General features: G+C 41.8%; 1 protein-coding gene across 1 annotated transcript in view; it reads left to right on the forward strand.

Annotated features, from left to right (window-relative positions):
* Positions 1–16,832, forward strand: part of IQCA1 (IQ motif containing with AAA domain 1) — a 111,860-nt gene that overhangs the window by 64,083 nt on the left and 30,945 nt on the right. The window contains exons 9-11 of the mRNA XM_054069752.1: positions 3,194–3,269; positions 9,176–9,282; positions 9,494–9,589. Coding sequence (XP_053925727.1) covers positions 3,194–3,269; positions 9,176–9,282; positions 9,494–9,589 — 279 coding nt within the window. The remainder of the gene's footprint in view (positions 1–3,193; positions 3,270–9,175; positions 9,283–9,493; positions 9,590–16,832) is intronic.

Here is a 16,832-nt window from a genome sequence, read left to right on the forward strand (position 1 = left end):
CTTGTCACACTTGTCAAGCAGGTGTTTGCCATCAGGGTGACACTATCACAGGGGGCACTCTCACAGCATCAGTGAAGGCATAAGGCCAAAAGTAGTGGAAGATATCATTAATGCTACCACCTCACTGCATTTTAGTGTCAGAGCAGAGCCATCCGGGGGCAGCAGCAGAGGAGAAAGTGTAAATGCCTGCAGACCTAAGCCAAATAATGCTGATACAGAGATGTCTGTTGTCCCCAAGACTTCTGGTGACTTGTACTAGTGCTGAGTTCAGCTCTGTGGGACCACTTCATGGTGTAACCCCTTAAATCGGCACATACACTGCATAATACTACAGGAAAGATCAGATAAAAGTACATGCACAAAGGCAATAGCTTTGAAAAGCTTTTGAAATTAGAGACTTTAAAGACTGTTATCATTCACAGATACCAAACCCTGTAGCATCTCAAGCAAAGCAGCTCCTTCAGGGAGGATTCATGGGGTTTCTTCCAATAGCTTTGCCCTTATCCTCTCTCCTTCCCAGCTCAGCTGGCCCAGAACAAAGCCCTGTGATGCCTCTGGTCTCACACAGACAACGGAAAATGCTATTCCAGAGACTTCAGTCTTAGTCAAAGTGAGACATTAATGTTCAGGCGTGCTGAAAAGGCCCAACCCAACCCTCTGAAACTGGATAGAAACTCACTCGCCTACTTAAAGACCTGACTTTCACAAGACAAATTTGATTCCTTGTTGGGTTTGCACCTTTCAATAGATGAGACAACAATACCAAAAATTAACCTTGCTCTTCTCCCAACATCCAGAAGGTTGTTCTGGAATGGGGTGAAATACAAATATAAAGCTCTGTGGCTTTATAGCTAGATGTCGTTCTCATCTCTTCAGCCATCACAAGGCCTGTCAAGTAAAATTCTGAGCCATTATGTCAGGTTCTCTATGGTTCGTTGAGAAAGAACAAAGGGAACATTCTCTCCAAGGTTATAATGCTGACAGGGGGAAAAAATACTGTCTAAGACCAGCTGAGAAGTATTTGGAAGTTCTAACAGCAGGACTCTTATTAAAATAAGTATAGGCTATAAGTCATAGCAATGCAGGCAGAAAAAAGCCCTGCTCCTAACTTCAGTTCGTAAAGAAAACAAGAGTTTGATCCCAGAAGGAAATTTAAATATTTCTGAAAAGCCTGATAGCAATCTTTAAAAAGGCATATTTGATATCAAAGTAACTTAATTTTCTTTTCTCTGTATGGTGCTGATTTGATTTCCCATTAGGCACCTAAGAAAAAAAAAAAAATCCAACTTCAGCACCATATGATCCTTCTTCTCAACAGCAGAGCGCACTTTAGCCCTGGGTGCACTGCTTTGCCTGGTAACACGCTACAACCTGCCTGTCCCACCCAACACGAGCAAGGTTGTGCATCCCTAAATTTCATCCAATGTTCACTAAGGGCAAAAGGTTTCTGAAACCCTTTAGAAAATTCTCCATTGCAAAAAAGATACAATAGAGTCAATTCAAAGTATTCTCTGCTGTTGAATGAAAATCACCTAAACTTTGGAAAGCTTCAGTAGGATATTCAGACTTATTTCCATACCTCTGCTTAGATTGAAACATATATTGCTGGTTCAAGGTGCTCTAATGCAGAACAAACATGGAATCGATGAAATCAATGCAGAAAAACACACTGAGTTCAAAGGAAAGAAGTTCTTTAGGTGACATTGACTCTCAGGCTGTTAGAGGCAAATGGCACACAGAATAGCATTCTGCGACTGCCCCTCAGATGTACAGTGGGTTTCACTAAAATCAATACAACTGACACAACAATATTATTTACATCAGCGTATAAAGTCATTGAAGCTAGTAGTTAAAGTGATTTATTAGCTTATTTGTAACAATAAAAGAAACATTAATGTGTCCCACACTATAAAGAGGCTAAAAATTGAAGAGCCCATCTTAAGGCTCTTCGGGGTAGGGTTGTTTTTTTTTTTTTAAATACTTCGCAATTATCAGTATTTCTTCTTAGATTGTCATAGGAGAATGTTAAAAGCAATATATTCTACCCACTGCAAAAGACCCAAGGACGAATTTCAAAATACTACACCCTGCAAAAATTGAGGATACATCAGAGTAACTGGGAAGTTGAGCTCTGGGTATCAAACCCTTAAATATACAGTTATGCTTTACCAGAGCAGTACTTGAAACTCCTCCTGAATCTTTCAAATACCTCTACAGAACGTAGGGCAAAAAAGTGATAAATGTAATTAGGTTTCGCATGTCCTTCTAGGCCCGAACTTTAATTATCGTAATAACACTAAATAAAACCAGACACTCAATAATTCTCATGGGCCAGAACTGTATCTACAGACTGCAGGCATGCAATGACACCTAATTCCAGAGGCATATTCAGGAAAGGTTGTTTCATTCCAAGTTATTCCAGGAGCTACACGTTACACCTTAGTGATAAAACCAGTGGTCCTCAGACTCCACATCCATTAGCAAAGCCCGATACAACTTGCACGCTCTCATGTAAATCCACGCTGACCTCTTCCCCACACGATCTAATTTCCCACTAGTAACTATTATCTTCTAATAATTTGCAGACTTATGACTGATACAACATGAAGAAACTTTCATCATTTTCTGACAAGTTTTTCCAGCAGAAATACTGGTTCAATGAAATCAAACTCTTTCAGGAACACATCACTGTCATTTATTTCAGAGAGGAGAAAGTCAAAATGTTTTGATAAAGTCAAAACAAAATATTTTGTTTAGCAAGATACACAACAGTCACTATTTTTCTTTCTGATTACAGTCTAAAATGGGTTTCAGTTTCTTGGAATTACCCACAAGCTGGGAATTCCTTTTGGGGACAGGGGAGCAACTACAGAATAAGAGTAACAAAGAACAGCAAGGTAATTTTGTGTACACGTTGCAAGCCTCCTACTTATTACACATTAAAAAAAAAGCCTAAGTTTTTAATTCTTGTAACTTCAGTAGTTCAAGTGATGAACTGACATCCTCTGTCTTCGCTCAATGACAGAAAACCTCTTTACACCCTGCTAAGAAAATTTTACTCAATGAAACAACACTGTCTTATTCCTCAAATTAAAACCACCCTTTAAAAATCTAATGGAAGTTACAGCACTTGTAAAGTTTCTACTTATTAACATGCTGATTTTTCTTTCCACACCACCCCCCTGCAATCTAGGAAGAAGAGGAAGGCTGGAAAATGGCTCCCAGTAATTTCCTTTCAATAATGGAGGAAGGAAACAGGCAATACAAAGGTCAGTAGAAAAAGATAACAATTACAGCTAGAATGTTCTTCTAATTCAGTTTAATCTGAAAGTCATTTCTGTAAGGTCAAGCTGGGCCGCTGCCCAGACTATGGAACATAATAGAAATGAGGACATTAGGTAAAAGGGTATTTAGGAAGGGAGTCTCTTGGTACCCGTCAAGTCTTACAAGTCTCTCAAAATGATTGAGCTAATCATTCAGGAAGGTACTTGTATATATGAATGAAAGCAGCCATACTAGGTCCAAAGTGCTTCGATGCACATGCAGGGGCTTGCTTGGATTTTAAGGGCAACAAAACTGACATCTGAATAGCAGACCATTCAAAAGCACTAGACTGTAAACCAGCATTAATGTGTTCACGTTCCTGTAACTCTTCATTCTGTCTTGCTCTCATTCATGGGAGGTTACATGGATTCATTTGCCTACACATTCTACAGCTAAAAAAAAAAAAATTCATTTTTTGTGATACATTTTAATTGGAGGATCATCTTTCCAAGCAGGGGCATGACAAATGCTGCTGGACCATCAATATATTTGCTTCAAAGTGTGTACAACTCAAAGTTATGGCTAGGAGACTGACTGGTTTTCCACTTTGAGAAAGCATCCAAAAGTACGATTTTTCAAATTTAAGAAGTTATTTTCACACAAAAGGACACCTTGCTCTTTTCCACATCTCTTCTGCCCTCTCCTCTATGCCTTTACTCATCTCCTAACCACTTGTCAGCGGCATGCTCCCTAGATACACAAGTGAATTAGCTGGAAGCGAGCATGGAAGTCATGCACTTGTCTGAAATGGAAAGAAGCATCTGTCCCATGAACTCTAAGTGAACAGCACAATGAGACTCCAAAGGTCAGGCAAGCCAGACTGAACTCCTTTGTTGTACAGTGGGCCTGATCAAAGCCTTGGGGTTTATTTTTGCTGTATTTCATGCCATTTCTACTCTCAACTATTAAATAGATCTTTTCCACTCCCAACTCTGCAGAGTTAGTGGTTTGCTAAGATTCCTCATATGAAAAGTCTCCATTATTCTCTCCTGCTGACAAATTACTGGCATCGAGTTTTCTGCTTGATTTGGGGTGGCTGGAAAGAAAGAACCGTACAACTTACTCGCTAGATGTATCAGTAGAGTTTTGCCTGACCTCTGACTTCTAACAATTAGGATCTTCTTACACATTATAAATCATAGAGCAGTTTTACAGCTAAACAGGAGTTCTTTGTCACATATTCTACTCTTGAATGCTACATCAGAACCTCATTTAAGTCAGCAGGAGTTTTAGATAAGGACCAAGTTCACCTAATGCTTCTTTCCCTAACTGGCTGAGACCGTTGCTTTTCTGTGCACTCAGGACAAAGTGACACCTTACCACTCAAAACCAGCAGTATCAAGAGCAGTGTTCCCATCCGCAAATCCCAAGAGCAATGAAGGAGCAACACAGAGGTCCTTCCTTTTGCAGAGTAGCATAAAGAGGGCAGGAGGCGTTTGCGATCTAACAGGCTACGGTGCAACGCTGAACTGTAGATTCACAAACTCATGTTTATGCAGACAACTCTGCTCCAGGTCATAAAACAGATGTTTGGCTGTAACCTCAGCACAGGGGCGTTAACAGCGCTTCCTAACGTGGCAGCAGACACCAGTGTTAGGAATAAAATCACTGCAGAGGTCAATAGGTTGCTTTAATAGGAATAGACACACAAATTTCACAGTTATCTCAAGTAATAGTAAGTCACGGGACTGATGTGAAGATGGGGGACCTTTGCCACCTAAATTGTATCTGAATGCCATTACTGCCATTCCTAACTAGATATTTGCTTTGAGCTCTGGACAATATTTAACTGTTGGGGTTACACATGTTAAACTTTTACATGGAGATGAGAGCTGAACTGGGGGTGTTGTGTTCCTGTATCTCATGACTGTGGAGTCGGTGTTCTTATTCAGACCCCCAAATTGGATGCCTAAAGCCAGTCTTCTTCCCAAGTACCTCTGTTACCATTTCCTACTGGCAGCACTTGCAGGTGCACTGCTATCGCGTGCTCAAGTAGGTCAGGAACGGGCAGCAGCCTTTTGTGGTAGATAAAGACTCCAGGCTGGCATTCAAAGTTAAACACCAATGCTCACCTCCAGCCCATCCTGCCAGAGCTGACAGCTACTCCCACATCTCTAAAAGCACATAAGAAGGAACAGTTTTCTGCACAGAGCACAACCAGAAAGCCTCAGAGTGGAAAGAGCTCTCTTGCAAGCTTCAAAGAGTTGCTGCAGTTCTGTCTTATGCACAGTAAGAGTCCATAGCTGTTCAGTTAAACTTCAAGTGGGTTTTTTTTTTCCCCTCCTAGGGAACCAAGTCTACTCAACACCATATTTATTTTTAGTAAACAGCTGGTAATTCCTCCAAGCAGCACCATCCCCTCCTCATTCACAAGCACTTGGTATTTTTTTTATTGCAGGACACCCCTCATTACACTACTTACTACTGGTGGATATTCAGAATAATTTTACTTTTAAGATGGCTGTGGATAAGGTTCAAGGCTTCCAGAATCAAATCTAGAACAACTTCTGACCAGAACACCATAAAGAGTTTATTTTTACTTTTAGGCTGCTTTCATATCAGTAGAACTATTTAAAAAAAAAAAAAAGGTATGAGTTTGGTCTGTCTACACTGGGAATTTTTTTTCTATCCTCATGTAGAAATAACTCGGTTACTACCACAATTTGCACAGAAATTCAAATTTCTTGGTGCATAAATCTTGAAAACATCACTGAAGTAAGGGAGCTTGATTAAGAAAGGTTTATACCAGATGCCTACAATGGAATCATTTAAAGACTTTTATGAGCATGTCTCAAATTTACCTAAATGATAGTTGACTGAACAACACTGACAATGAAAAGAAGTCTTCCCCATCCCCCAAAACTGACTGCTTTGTTCCTAGGTAACTTAAACATTCAAAAAATATATAGATCATTTTTCAGAGATCTAAGCATTTGGGTTACAGACTTTTCCACTCCAATGATTCTCTATCAAGCCAGAACTGCTGCTTAAACTTCACTGGAATTTATGAAGACTTTTATTCCCCTAAAACTGCATTTGGCAGTTTTGCTATTCACTAAACTACATTTGCCAAGCTCCGTCTAGAACCCTCGTTGCTGGAAACAGCCCGTTTTTGTGTGACATCTACTTTGATACTGGAATAGTGAGAGTTTGCATGGAGTAAAATGTAAGCAGTCTCAATCATTACCTCCTTCTTGGGTTTGATTTTTGTGGTGCCCTGTGCAATGAGGCAGCAATGAGGCAGCAATGTGGCCAGTTGATATTCAACTTGCTTAGTGTTGCAGAGGATATTTGAATTCGGTCCAAACACCCCACGGTCCAAATTTTAAGGTGGGTGACATTGTATATTTTTAACCAGGCACCAAATGATTCAAATCCTTTTGTCAGGAGGTTGAAAGTAGTCATTTCAGAGAAAAGCTTCGTGCTTCAGGTAAGCACATTTCAATTATTAGTCACAAGCTGTCCTCTGAAATTCAGGTATATTGGAATTACCTACTAATCTGCAGAGTGAAAACTAATACTGCTATGATAGTGACATTAGCAGTCACCTTAGTGGACTGGGCTGTCTTCGAGTCCTGAGCTAGAGAGGTATGCATATAAATTAACCCAACGATAAGCATACGCTATTTTAGAAGAGCTGATATATATTGCACTGCATACACACACGCACAAAAATATCTCCTGTAGCTGGATGACCCGGTCTGTAACAAAATACCAGGCTCTTTTGACCGGCCAGTGAAAACATAACATCCTTAGCCTCTTGACCTTGCTTTAAATAATAACTTTGAAATGTTTTGTTGGTCTATAAAAGAACAACACAGCATCTAACACCTATGAGTTATTGATCTCTCCTCTAAAAGAAGGGACCTCTAACCTAGTGGTTAATATAGCACTCAGAAAACTCGTTGCCAGGTAATATCAAAGGCAGCTGCCTAAGCTTGGGGGGGGACTGTCATTGCTTTGCCTGCAGTGGATATTAACCACTAATCAATTTACAAAATGACAATAAACAATTATTAAAAACCCAAAATAAAAATCTATGGATCCCTCTATGAAAAAACAAATATCTAAAACCTAGTACTCCTGTAAAAACACAGTGCTTGCAACCTGTTGACCCAGTCAGGAAAGTGTTTAAAAACTCACATAACTCCCATGTAATATTCCCCTTCCCCTAGGGCTGAAATTCCAGGCTAGTAACCCTGGAGGAGGTACCTTTTAACTAGGGCAAATCAGCTTTCCCTCTTGAAATATTACCCAACATCTGTCATGCCATCTGATGACCCGCAAGTAATTTAAAGAAATTAGCATCTATACCTTTGAGTTTTTCCTCATTACCAAAAAAATCCACTGTCCTTCTCCACCTCTACCGTTTTCTGTTATGAAATTAAGACTACTCACCTGCAAAAACTATTCCCTATGTGTAAAACCACAAATACTCAGCACATAATTGGACCCTGAAAATTCGTAGCAGCCAGTATTGCGTTAACTGGACTAAAATGTGAACAATCTCCTATGGGTACTGTGAAAACCTTCCTGAATTTATAATGCCATAGAAAATGCAGTAGGTACAAGGAGCAGTACTCCGTTCAAACCAAATTCATAAAGGAGCCCATGTCTTAAAGCAAAAAGTTGTCATTTTAAATCATCTGGAAATGGAATTAGCACATACTGCTGGAGATTGGCTGTCATTTATAAAGATACTATCAGGGCTTAAAATACAAGGAAATGAAAGATATTAATTGTCCTCTTAAATTAGCTCAGAAAAAAAAAAAGTAGAAAGGAGAGGCGTTTCCATTACAAAAGGGTATCTTTTGCTAATAGAGAAGAATTCAGATACACACTGAGCTCGCCAGGCTTCGTTCAGTTTTCTTTCTAAAGAGCAAATCGCAGTTTGGCTCCACAAAAATAAAGAACTGCACCTCAGGATCTTTAGCTTCTTCATCCTAAATGGGAGATTTTGATGATCAGTTTGCAGAAGCTTGCTTTGTGCCTGGAGTTAGGTCTCCTTTGCACAACACTCAGAAATAGGGGTGCTATACAGATAGGCCTTGTCTCTTTTAGGACAAACACTCCTGCTGCCTCTCAGTTACTGCATCAAGCTTAAAACTCCCCAGACAAGGCTAAAACTGTGTGGCCAAACATCCACCGCAGGCTGGATGGAAATTATTGCTCTGTCAGACTCACTGTCCCCTAACGTTCCTGTTTCCATGTTCTCCATGCAGGCTTTTACGCCTATTCTAGTGCTCCCAGCCCATATTTCAGCCTCAAATTACCACAAAGGCTAATTCACAAGTTTGCAGCATCTTTAACGTGGCATTAGATAACCGAGCACGAGAGAACAAGGAAAACTTCATGATTTAAACTAAGCACCTTCTTTTGGTTGCCCCATTATGGTAGCAAAGAGACACGCAGAGAACGCACACTCCTCAGGACAGGAGTCACCCTTGCAGCTTCTTGACATTAAAAAGATTTCAACACGATATTGTTAAGCAAACAGAATGTGAACATCGGGAACGATATGGTTTGGATGTTACTGTACTACCTGCTCCTGAAGGTGAACACCGCTCCAGGCATTCAGCTTTACAACAGAAAATGACCTCCATATCCTATAATCCTCCTGAAGTCCAATACCAATTTACAGCCCGAGGCAAAAAACATAAGTTAACCTCACAATTTACAGATCCTAGGGCTCTGAACTTGGTAAGGCTCCCCAGAGTGTGCTACTTTCATACAACTAATAATTTAATAAAAGCTGCCCTACAACTGCCTATTTTTTGCCTCCAGAAGCAGTTGGAGAAGCCAATGGCTTCTGTAACTTTTTCCCCCTTTTTTTCTTTCTTTTGGATAACAGACATTTGGCAGAACAGAGACGAGAGATGGGATTTTCTCCAGGATCATGACCCAGAGCTGATCAAAGATGAGAAACGGGAAGAAGTGGAGGAAGAGATCAGAGTGCAGGTATGCTTACAATAGTAGGAGGACACTAACAATGTGCCTTGCCTGTATATATCTCTCTACAGCTGTAAGAACTGGCCCTAGCATAGCCCTTACCTCCTTCCAGAGTCTCTACTCTCTGTTCTTTGATTTCACACTTGTTTGGCTGAACAATTGTCTGAGATGCAGTGGCAGAACAAGATTTCGGAACATTCAACTGTGTGTGTCTGGATAGGTCGATGAATTGATGAAAGAGAAAGTGGAGAATCTGAAACTGGCTGTGGATGGAGAGAAGAGTGACAAACAGAAAAAAGGAAAAAAAAGCCAAAAGGTAAGAGTAGCAAACTGTGAATCTGTGGTAAATATCAGTTCTCTGCCCCGATATTCAGTGATGTTCAGTGCAAATTCTAGCCTCACAGGTACCAATATCAAGATGTTCCCTCTAAACATTTACTGAATCTCAAGTCAGATGCACTTAAAAATCTGTTCAACCTGTGGCTTCTTCCAGGACTTTTCCTTTAGCCAACCTTTACAAATATTGCTTAGGACAAGTTTAACTACTCCAAAAATGAATCATTACAAGATAATTCAGGTTTTTCAAGAGGGATACACACTGTCCTCTTGAAATCCTCTGATCTAGTCAGACACCAAAATCCAAGCAGCGCCTCTCCTTAGGGTATAAGCAGGTTCAGATTTATAGTGTCTCCCAAGGAAAGTACAGACCTGGGTGCCAGGAAGTTTTCCAGCTGCTGGTTGTTTTCTTCCTGAAGACTGGTTAATGTACTTCAAAACTGTACCCCAAAAATATACACTTCAAATCACAGGATGGTGAGGGTTGGATGGGACCTCTGGAGATCATCCAGTCCAGCCTCCCTGCTAAAGCAGGGTCACCCTGAGCAGGATGCACAGGAACGTACCCAGGCGAGTTTTGAATATCTCCAGAGAAAAAGATGCCACAATCTCTCTGGGCAGCCTATTCCAGTTCTCTCTCACCCTCACAGTAAGGAATGTCTTGGTGTAACCTTTCATTTACCTGTAACAACACATAGATGACACACAGCCAGGTACACGTTGTTTAACCGTGGTACTTTTGCTGCTGAAGGGTTTGGGAACTTGTGATTAAGCCAAGTTTATTCAAGTACATAAAATAGGTTGAAGACATGACATACGTTATTTTAATGCGTGTTACCCACCGACCCACAGCACACATGTTCACATCTAGTTTCACAGCATTACCATATGCAGAATTCCACAGCTTGCGGTTACCCAAATTCCTTACGCAAGCATTTAAACTATAGATCATGTCAGTGCAAAATAACTCAAAGCTTACAGGCCTTACCATTCAATCAGCAGATCCACTTAAAGTCTTCAGGGCAAAAAGCCAACTCTAATCTCATGCTGTATTTCATTTCTATAATCCCTTTAGCACGCAAATACTTGCTGTTGCCATACTCCTCCTCAAATTATATTTTAAAATGCTTTTGCACCTGACAAAGGTGCAGGGGCAATTTAATAACGCAAGGCTAGAGCGACTCTGAAAACTGACACCAATGGGATTGCTAAATCTGCTTCAAAAAAACGTGAAGCTGAAGATACACAGGCAAAATATTACAACAGCTTTCCCAAAGTCGCCACAGGCAGATGCATTTGCATTACCTGGTCAAAACTCTGCTTCAAAATATCACACAGCTTCAAAATATCACATTGGAATTAAGGCTTTATGCTAGGATTTGTTTGTTTCTTTCAGTACGGTGTTGGAATAGTTTTAGGTGGAGGGAGGTTATTTAACTTCAGTTTTCCCAAGTTGTGCCAGTAGCCTGAGAGAACAAGGGAGGGGAGAAGAGAGGAAAGAAGTACTCATTAAACAAGACAAGTTCCCTGAAGACTTTCCTGAGAAAAAAAAAAAAAAACCCTTTCTGTTGTAGGGGTGATGGAAGGAGGAATCCAGTTTTAGTCAAAACATCTTTCCCTATGCAGGACTGTTTGAAGTGTCCACTCAGTACTAGCTAAAGCTTTTTCTAATTAGTATTTGCATAAATATCTCAGTCTGTAAACCGACACTGTGCGCATATGTGTGCACACAGGCTTCAGCTCTGCTTCATGGAAACCTAGTCTGTAGAACAAGAAGAAAAGGAGCTAGAAAGTTTTGGAAGCTGCTTATCAATTTGTTATTCAGCAAAAATCCTCTAGGTTTTCAAGGTGTGTGTTGTCCCATCCTAGGTCCCACACATCTACCCCTGCAAGCCAATGTGAAATAATAGTGGGTTTGGACTCTCATTGTAACCATGAACACTTATGGAACACAATATAAAACTTTATTTTTCCCAAAAGGGGATATTCCGCAAAAAAGCACTCGGAAGCATTCAGCGTTCTTCAGAATACTTCTCCCTCCCAGCCAGCATTTCAGATGTCTCAAGTCTTAGATAAACAAAATTTAACAGCTCCAGGCATACACATAGGCTACTCCCATATTTCCAAGGGCTGTACTTCCTAAACTGAGCTCTGTCACTGGCTCCCCAAACCTTTAAATACCACTTAATACTAAAAGCTGACACTTAACCCGGTCAAGAATTACTCTTACTGGGCCCATTAAAAAAAAAAATTAAAAGCCCATTTGCCACCTTTGTGGTAGAATTGTTTGGGTGGGAGGACAAATTGCTTTTCTCATTACAAATTGGTCTCTGGACCATTAAACTGGTCTGCAAATACCTAAACTAGTTGGTTTGCAACTAATATGCAATGAGCTACACTGCTATCATATGAGGCGTGGATCTCACATGCCTGTATCCGGGTTGGAAGCATCTCTCACCCTACAGACTGTCTCACTATAATTTGTCCTTATGGTCCAGCATCAATAGAGTACAGAGCAAAAGTGACCTCATTCAGAGACACTATGCTTGCTCCAGATGGCTCCTGATCTGACAAATGTCCCAGAAGGACAGGAGGATACAACAAAAACAGAGGAAAGCGGTTCAGCTCTGCTGCAAATGGCATTTTTCTTCACCAGCAGCATCTTGTCATCTGCCCAGCCATGGATCAGCAAGCCAGGATTATACACCCCCGTGCATAAAGGCAGGCTGAGGAAAGATTTGATTTGAAGGGAGATTAGATTGTCTTTTAGCGAGGTATATGGTATTGAGGTCTAAGCTGACTGGCAGAGATATGTCAGAAGTGCAAGTCCCCACGCAGCCTAGAGGAGGCTGTTACAAAGAACCTGAAGTGAAAAAAGAAGGGACTTCCAAAGGATTTGATTCTTAAAGTTGGTGGCATCCTTCTGCTAGCACCACCTTGTAGCAAAGCAGTGCTTTTCTGAGCCAACTTCTTTCTGCTGACAGTCCAAGCTTCTGATTCGGGTGACACAGCACAACCCATCAGCTTTACAAGTGTTTCTTCTAGAAAGATATCATGTACTCAACCGTGGACCTCAAAGGGCTTCGCTGCCCAGTTTCTCTTGGGAATCTGCAGCCCTGGCTTCTTTAAACTGCCTTTCCACCCCACGTAAAAGCTGACAGATCAGCTTTCTGCAGGTACTGACCTGGAAGTTACATTTGAGTGCTTATCAGAACACTTCTTATTAAACCCATTGTGCTGCTTTTCCTGCTCTGCTCCCCAAGGATTTGTTCCTGATCCAACTGCAGGTAAAGCAACCCACTGCAAGTTAACACACCCACACATACACAACAGCATAGCAAGAATTCAGAGGGAAAAAACCACCAAAAAAAAACAGAAAGAGGGGCACATGGGAACTTAAGTGTGTAAAAGTTGCTTCTGAAACAGCCCTTGCTAACATCTCAGCACAGCTTTGGGTATCCCTTTTTGACAGAGCTGGGCAGAAGCAAAGAAAACCACAAGAGGTCAACTATAAACAATGGTTATTACAAGAATATTGACATCAGCCTAAAGACTTGATAAGAGCAAAGTCATAGCAAATAAACCCAGAAGATAGGCCGGGTCAGGATTGAGGAAAGGCTGGACTTGGGGACAGCAATTCTCAACCCCTGTTAGATTTTCAGTAGTTGATGAAGATTAGCACCCGGAGCTCTCAGCCAGCTACGGGGGTTGTAAACTCTTTGGATGATGCAGCTAAATCCAACAGGGATTGCAGAACAGAGCCCCACATTTAGCAAGAGCTTAATTACCAGCAGGAATATCTTTGTCTAAGGATTATTCTTTCAGAACTTATCAGAAGCTGCTCTTCATATCTTGATATTGCCAGAAAAGACTTCTCAATCCAGAGCAGATGCACACACAGTCTAACCTGCAGTTGCTTAGCCTCCCACCTAAGCATCACACGCAATCCAAAGAATCCACTCAAACACTTCATAGGCTGTTGCTTATACACTGTCGTTTCCCCCCTAAGCCACAGGAATACTTTCCTCTCCTTACTTTTCCACATACTCAGTGATAGCTGTGGGTGGACAGCTGATGGCAGCAGGACTTGTATGGTCACAGTCAAAGGGTGACACAGATCCCGCAGTTCCAATGTGGAACAATTCCCTTGATGAGATGTTTTGGCTACCCTCTCCCTTCTGGTGCCAGAGGCACTCTGCTCTGGAATCTGGTCCGTGTTTGCTCATAGCAACCTCCAAGCTACTCAAAACATTTTCCTGAGCCCACACAGCAAGACAAGGTGCCATGCTGAGCACAGAAGGCAGCTTTCTGTCATCTGCCAGCTAAGAGCTAATGCAGCTCACATGCGACTTATCAAAGCAGAAAATAAGTGAGTAAATGCATGGCTACACAGAAGCTAGACTGACATTTCAGAGATAGAAACAAGGAGCCTTCCATTATAAATGATGAGCATGTTCACATTCATTACACGTTATCATTTTCTAAATAAAAGCAGTTCCCAATAAGACATTTTGGAGGAAAGCCATTGTCTACAATTCAGATTTCCCCTTATCGCGTCTCAGCGTTTGCCAAATTTCCCATAAATGCTGATGTTAATTAGGAAAACACATTTTTCCCCTGCATAGTTCATTTTTGTTTTGCTCAAGTTATTTTATTGGTGAAGCTGCCTCGAGGACAATACCAGTTGGCCAATAAATTCAACATATGTTTAGTGTCTTTACATAGGTGGAAATCAGCTTTTCTTCCCAGTCAGACCCTATGATATGCAATTTCTAGCCTGTTGGAAGAAAGGTTAAAGAGAGAAAGCTGGAGGAACACCAGAAATAAACCACTGACAGTCTCAATATTTCCTCAGTTGTTACAACAGCATGGCATACCCTTTGTTCTTCCCATGCCTCTTCTTTAAAAGAAAACCCCACTGGCACATTCTAATGAGTATTTGCTGCCAAGCTTATTTACGTAAAGAAACCCGAGGTGTAGTTCTGCAGATGTAGGGCTCTTTATTCTAATGCAAAGCTTAGAAACATCACATTTCCCGGGTTTGCTTATCCATATAGTTCCGAATTTAACTTACATTTACATCTAGATTATCTTTGTCATCTTGTAAACACCAGCAGGTGATTGAGCCATAGGTTATTTACATTGTGACTGTCCCTGGAAACTTACAGTTGATGTATTTTCTGAACGCTGCTGATCCACTCTAGAAAAAGCACCCAGCATCTTCCATATAGTTGGATATGATTTTTTAAGTCAACAACACAGCCCCTAGAGCTCTGCAGGAGTATTCACTATTAAAAAAAAATAAAGTAGATGACTGTATTCCCAGGAAAGCAAACAAACTTTTGGAGAACATAAGCTGTCTTTGTCAGCTAAGCATTTAAGCACATGCTTAAATTTAAGCCATTGAACAAATCCCATGGGGAACAAATGTCACTGTGTGAATAGTTGCACTGAAGTAATTCTAAAGTGCTTTGCATAACTTGAGCATTGACACCAGTGGTGGACACTAACATGGATTAATGATGCCCCTCTCCACTACTAATTATCCCCAACCATATTTATGGCTTGCGAGAGCTTGATGTTACTTATTCACATCTTTCTTATTTATGTTTTCCATGGGTTTCTTGTAGGATATAAAGAAACCAGTCACAAGTCATAAAATCTCCCCATAGCTGAAGTGTGGTGAAAATAAAGAGAAGAGCAGGTCATGTTTTTCTGACTTCTTCGAGCTTCTTCCCTGAGGCATTAGGAAAGAAAAGGGAGAGAGGAATATCTGATGGATCAGAGGCTAGCCAAAGACTCAGGAAGGTTGGATTCAGGTCCCGGTCCAGCTGTAAGCACCTTGCGTGATCTCAGAGAAGCTGCTTTAACAGCCTCTGGAGCAGCTACTCGTTCCCTACGCCCTTTTACTTCCTGCTTCTCTCCTCGGTAAAGGTCATAGCCACTCAACCACAGAGTCATGCTTCAAAAAGAAAGGAGAGGAGTTCTCTCTTGGGGCAGATAATCCTGGGATTCTTTTGTAGGCAACCTCTACCAGAAGGAATGGGCCTGATGCTTTGCAGTAATGATGCTCAGGGCACTCACTGGGGAGGTGGCTGATGCAAGAGAGGTACAGAGGCTCCCCAAGCAGCTGTGTTCTAGAAGGAAGCAACAGCCACCAGGTTACTTCATGCAGAGTCCAGTTTAACAGCATCTGCCACAGGATTTACATAAGACTTGTAGGCTGGACGCAGCTGCGCAGCCCAGGCATTTTAATCTCTCCCATGCCTTGGTGAAGCACTTGTAGCTTGCAAAGTGAAATCATAGAACCGTTTGGGTTGGAAGGGACCTCAAAGCCCATCCAGTTCCATCCCCTGCCATGGGCAGAGACACCTCCCCACTGGATCAGGTTGCTCAAAGCCTCATCCAATCTGGCCTTGGACACCTCCAGGGATGGGGCAGCCACCACTGCTCCGGGCAAGCTCCTCACCACCCTCACAGGAAAACATTTCTTCCTAACATCTCATCTAAATCTCCCCTCTTTCAGCTTACAACTTTGTCCTGTCACCACATGCCCTTACCAGGAGTCCCTCTCCAGGTTTCTTGTGTATCCCTTTCAGTACTGGAAGGCTGCTGTAAGGTTTCCCAGGAACCTTCTCTTCTCCAAGCTGAGTAACTACAACTGGGTCAGACTTTCTTCACAGAAGAAGTGTTCTAGTCCTCTGACCATTTTGGTGGCCTCTCTTCTGGCTCTGCTCCAACAGGTCCATATATTTCCCGTACTGAGGACTCCAGAGCTGGATGCAGTGCCCCCCACGTAGGGTCTCACCAGAGCAGAGCCCCCTCCCTTGACCTGTTGGCCAGGCTGCTTTGGTGTGCAGCCCAGGATATGGGTGGCCAGGCTGCAAAAGCACGTGTTGGCTCATGTCCAGCTCTTTAACCATTAATATCCCCACCAAGTCCTTCTGCCTGGGGCTGCTCTCAAAGCTTTCATGCCCCAGTCTATATTCGTACTGGAGATCCACCGCGATCCATGTGCAGGACCTTGCGCTTGGCCTCACTGAGCCTCAATGAGGTTTGCCTGTGCCATGTCTCAAACATCTCCTGTGCTTTTATAGATGGGGACATGACTTCCTTCCCTCAAGGAATTCAAGGATGTGAAACTTTTCCCTTTGGGTTCCTCCAGAAACAAGGACCACATTCAAACACAAACATTTGTTGTTCTAGCCCTCACTGCTTCAGTA

This window comes from Cuculus canorus, chromosome 6 (genome assembly GCF_017976375.1).
Source record: "Cuculus canorus isolate bCucCan1 chromosome 6, bCucCan1.pri, whole genome shotgun sequence".
In the NCBI taxonomy this organism is placed as follows: Eukaryota; Metazoa; Chordata; class Aves; order Cuculiformes; family Cuculidae; genus Cuculus; species Cuculus canorus.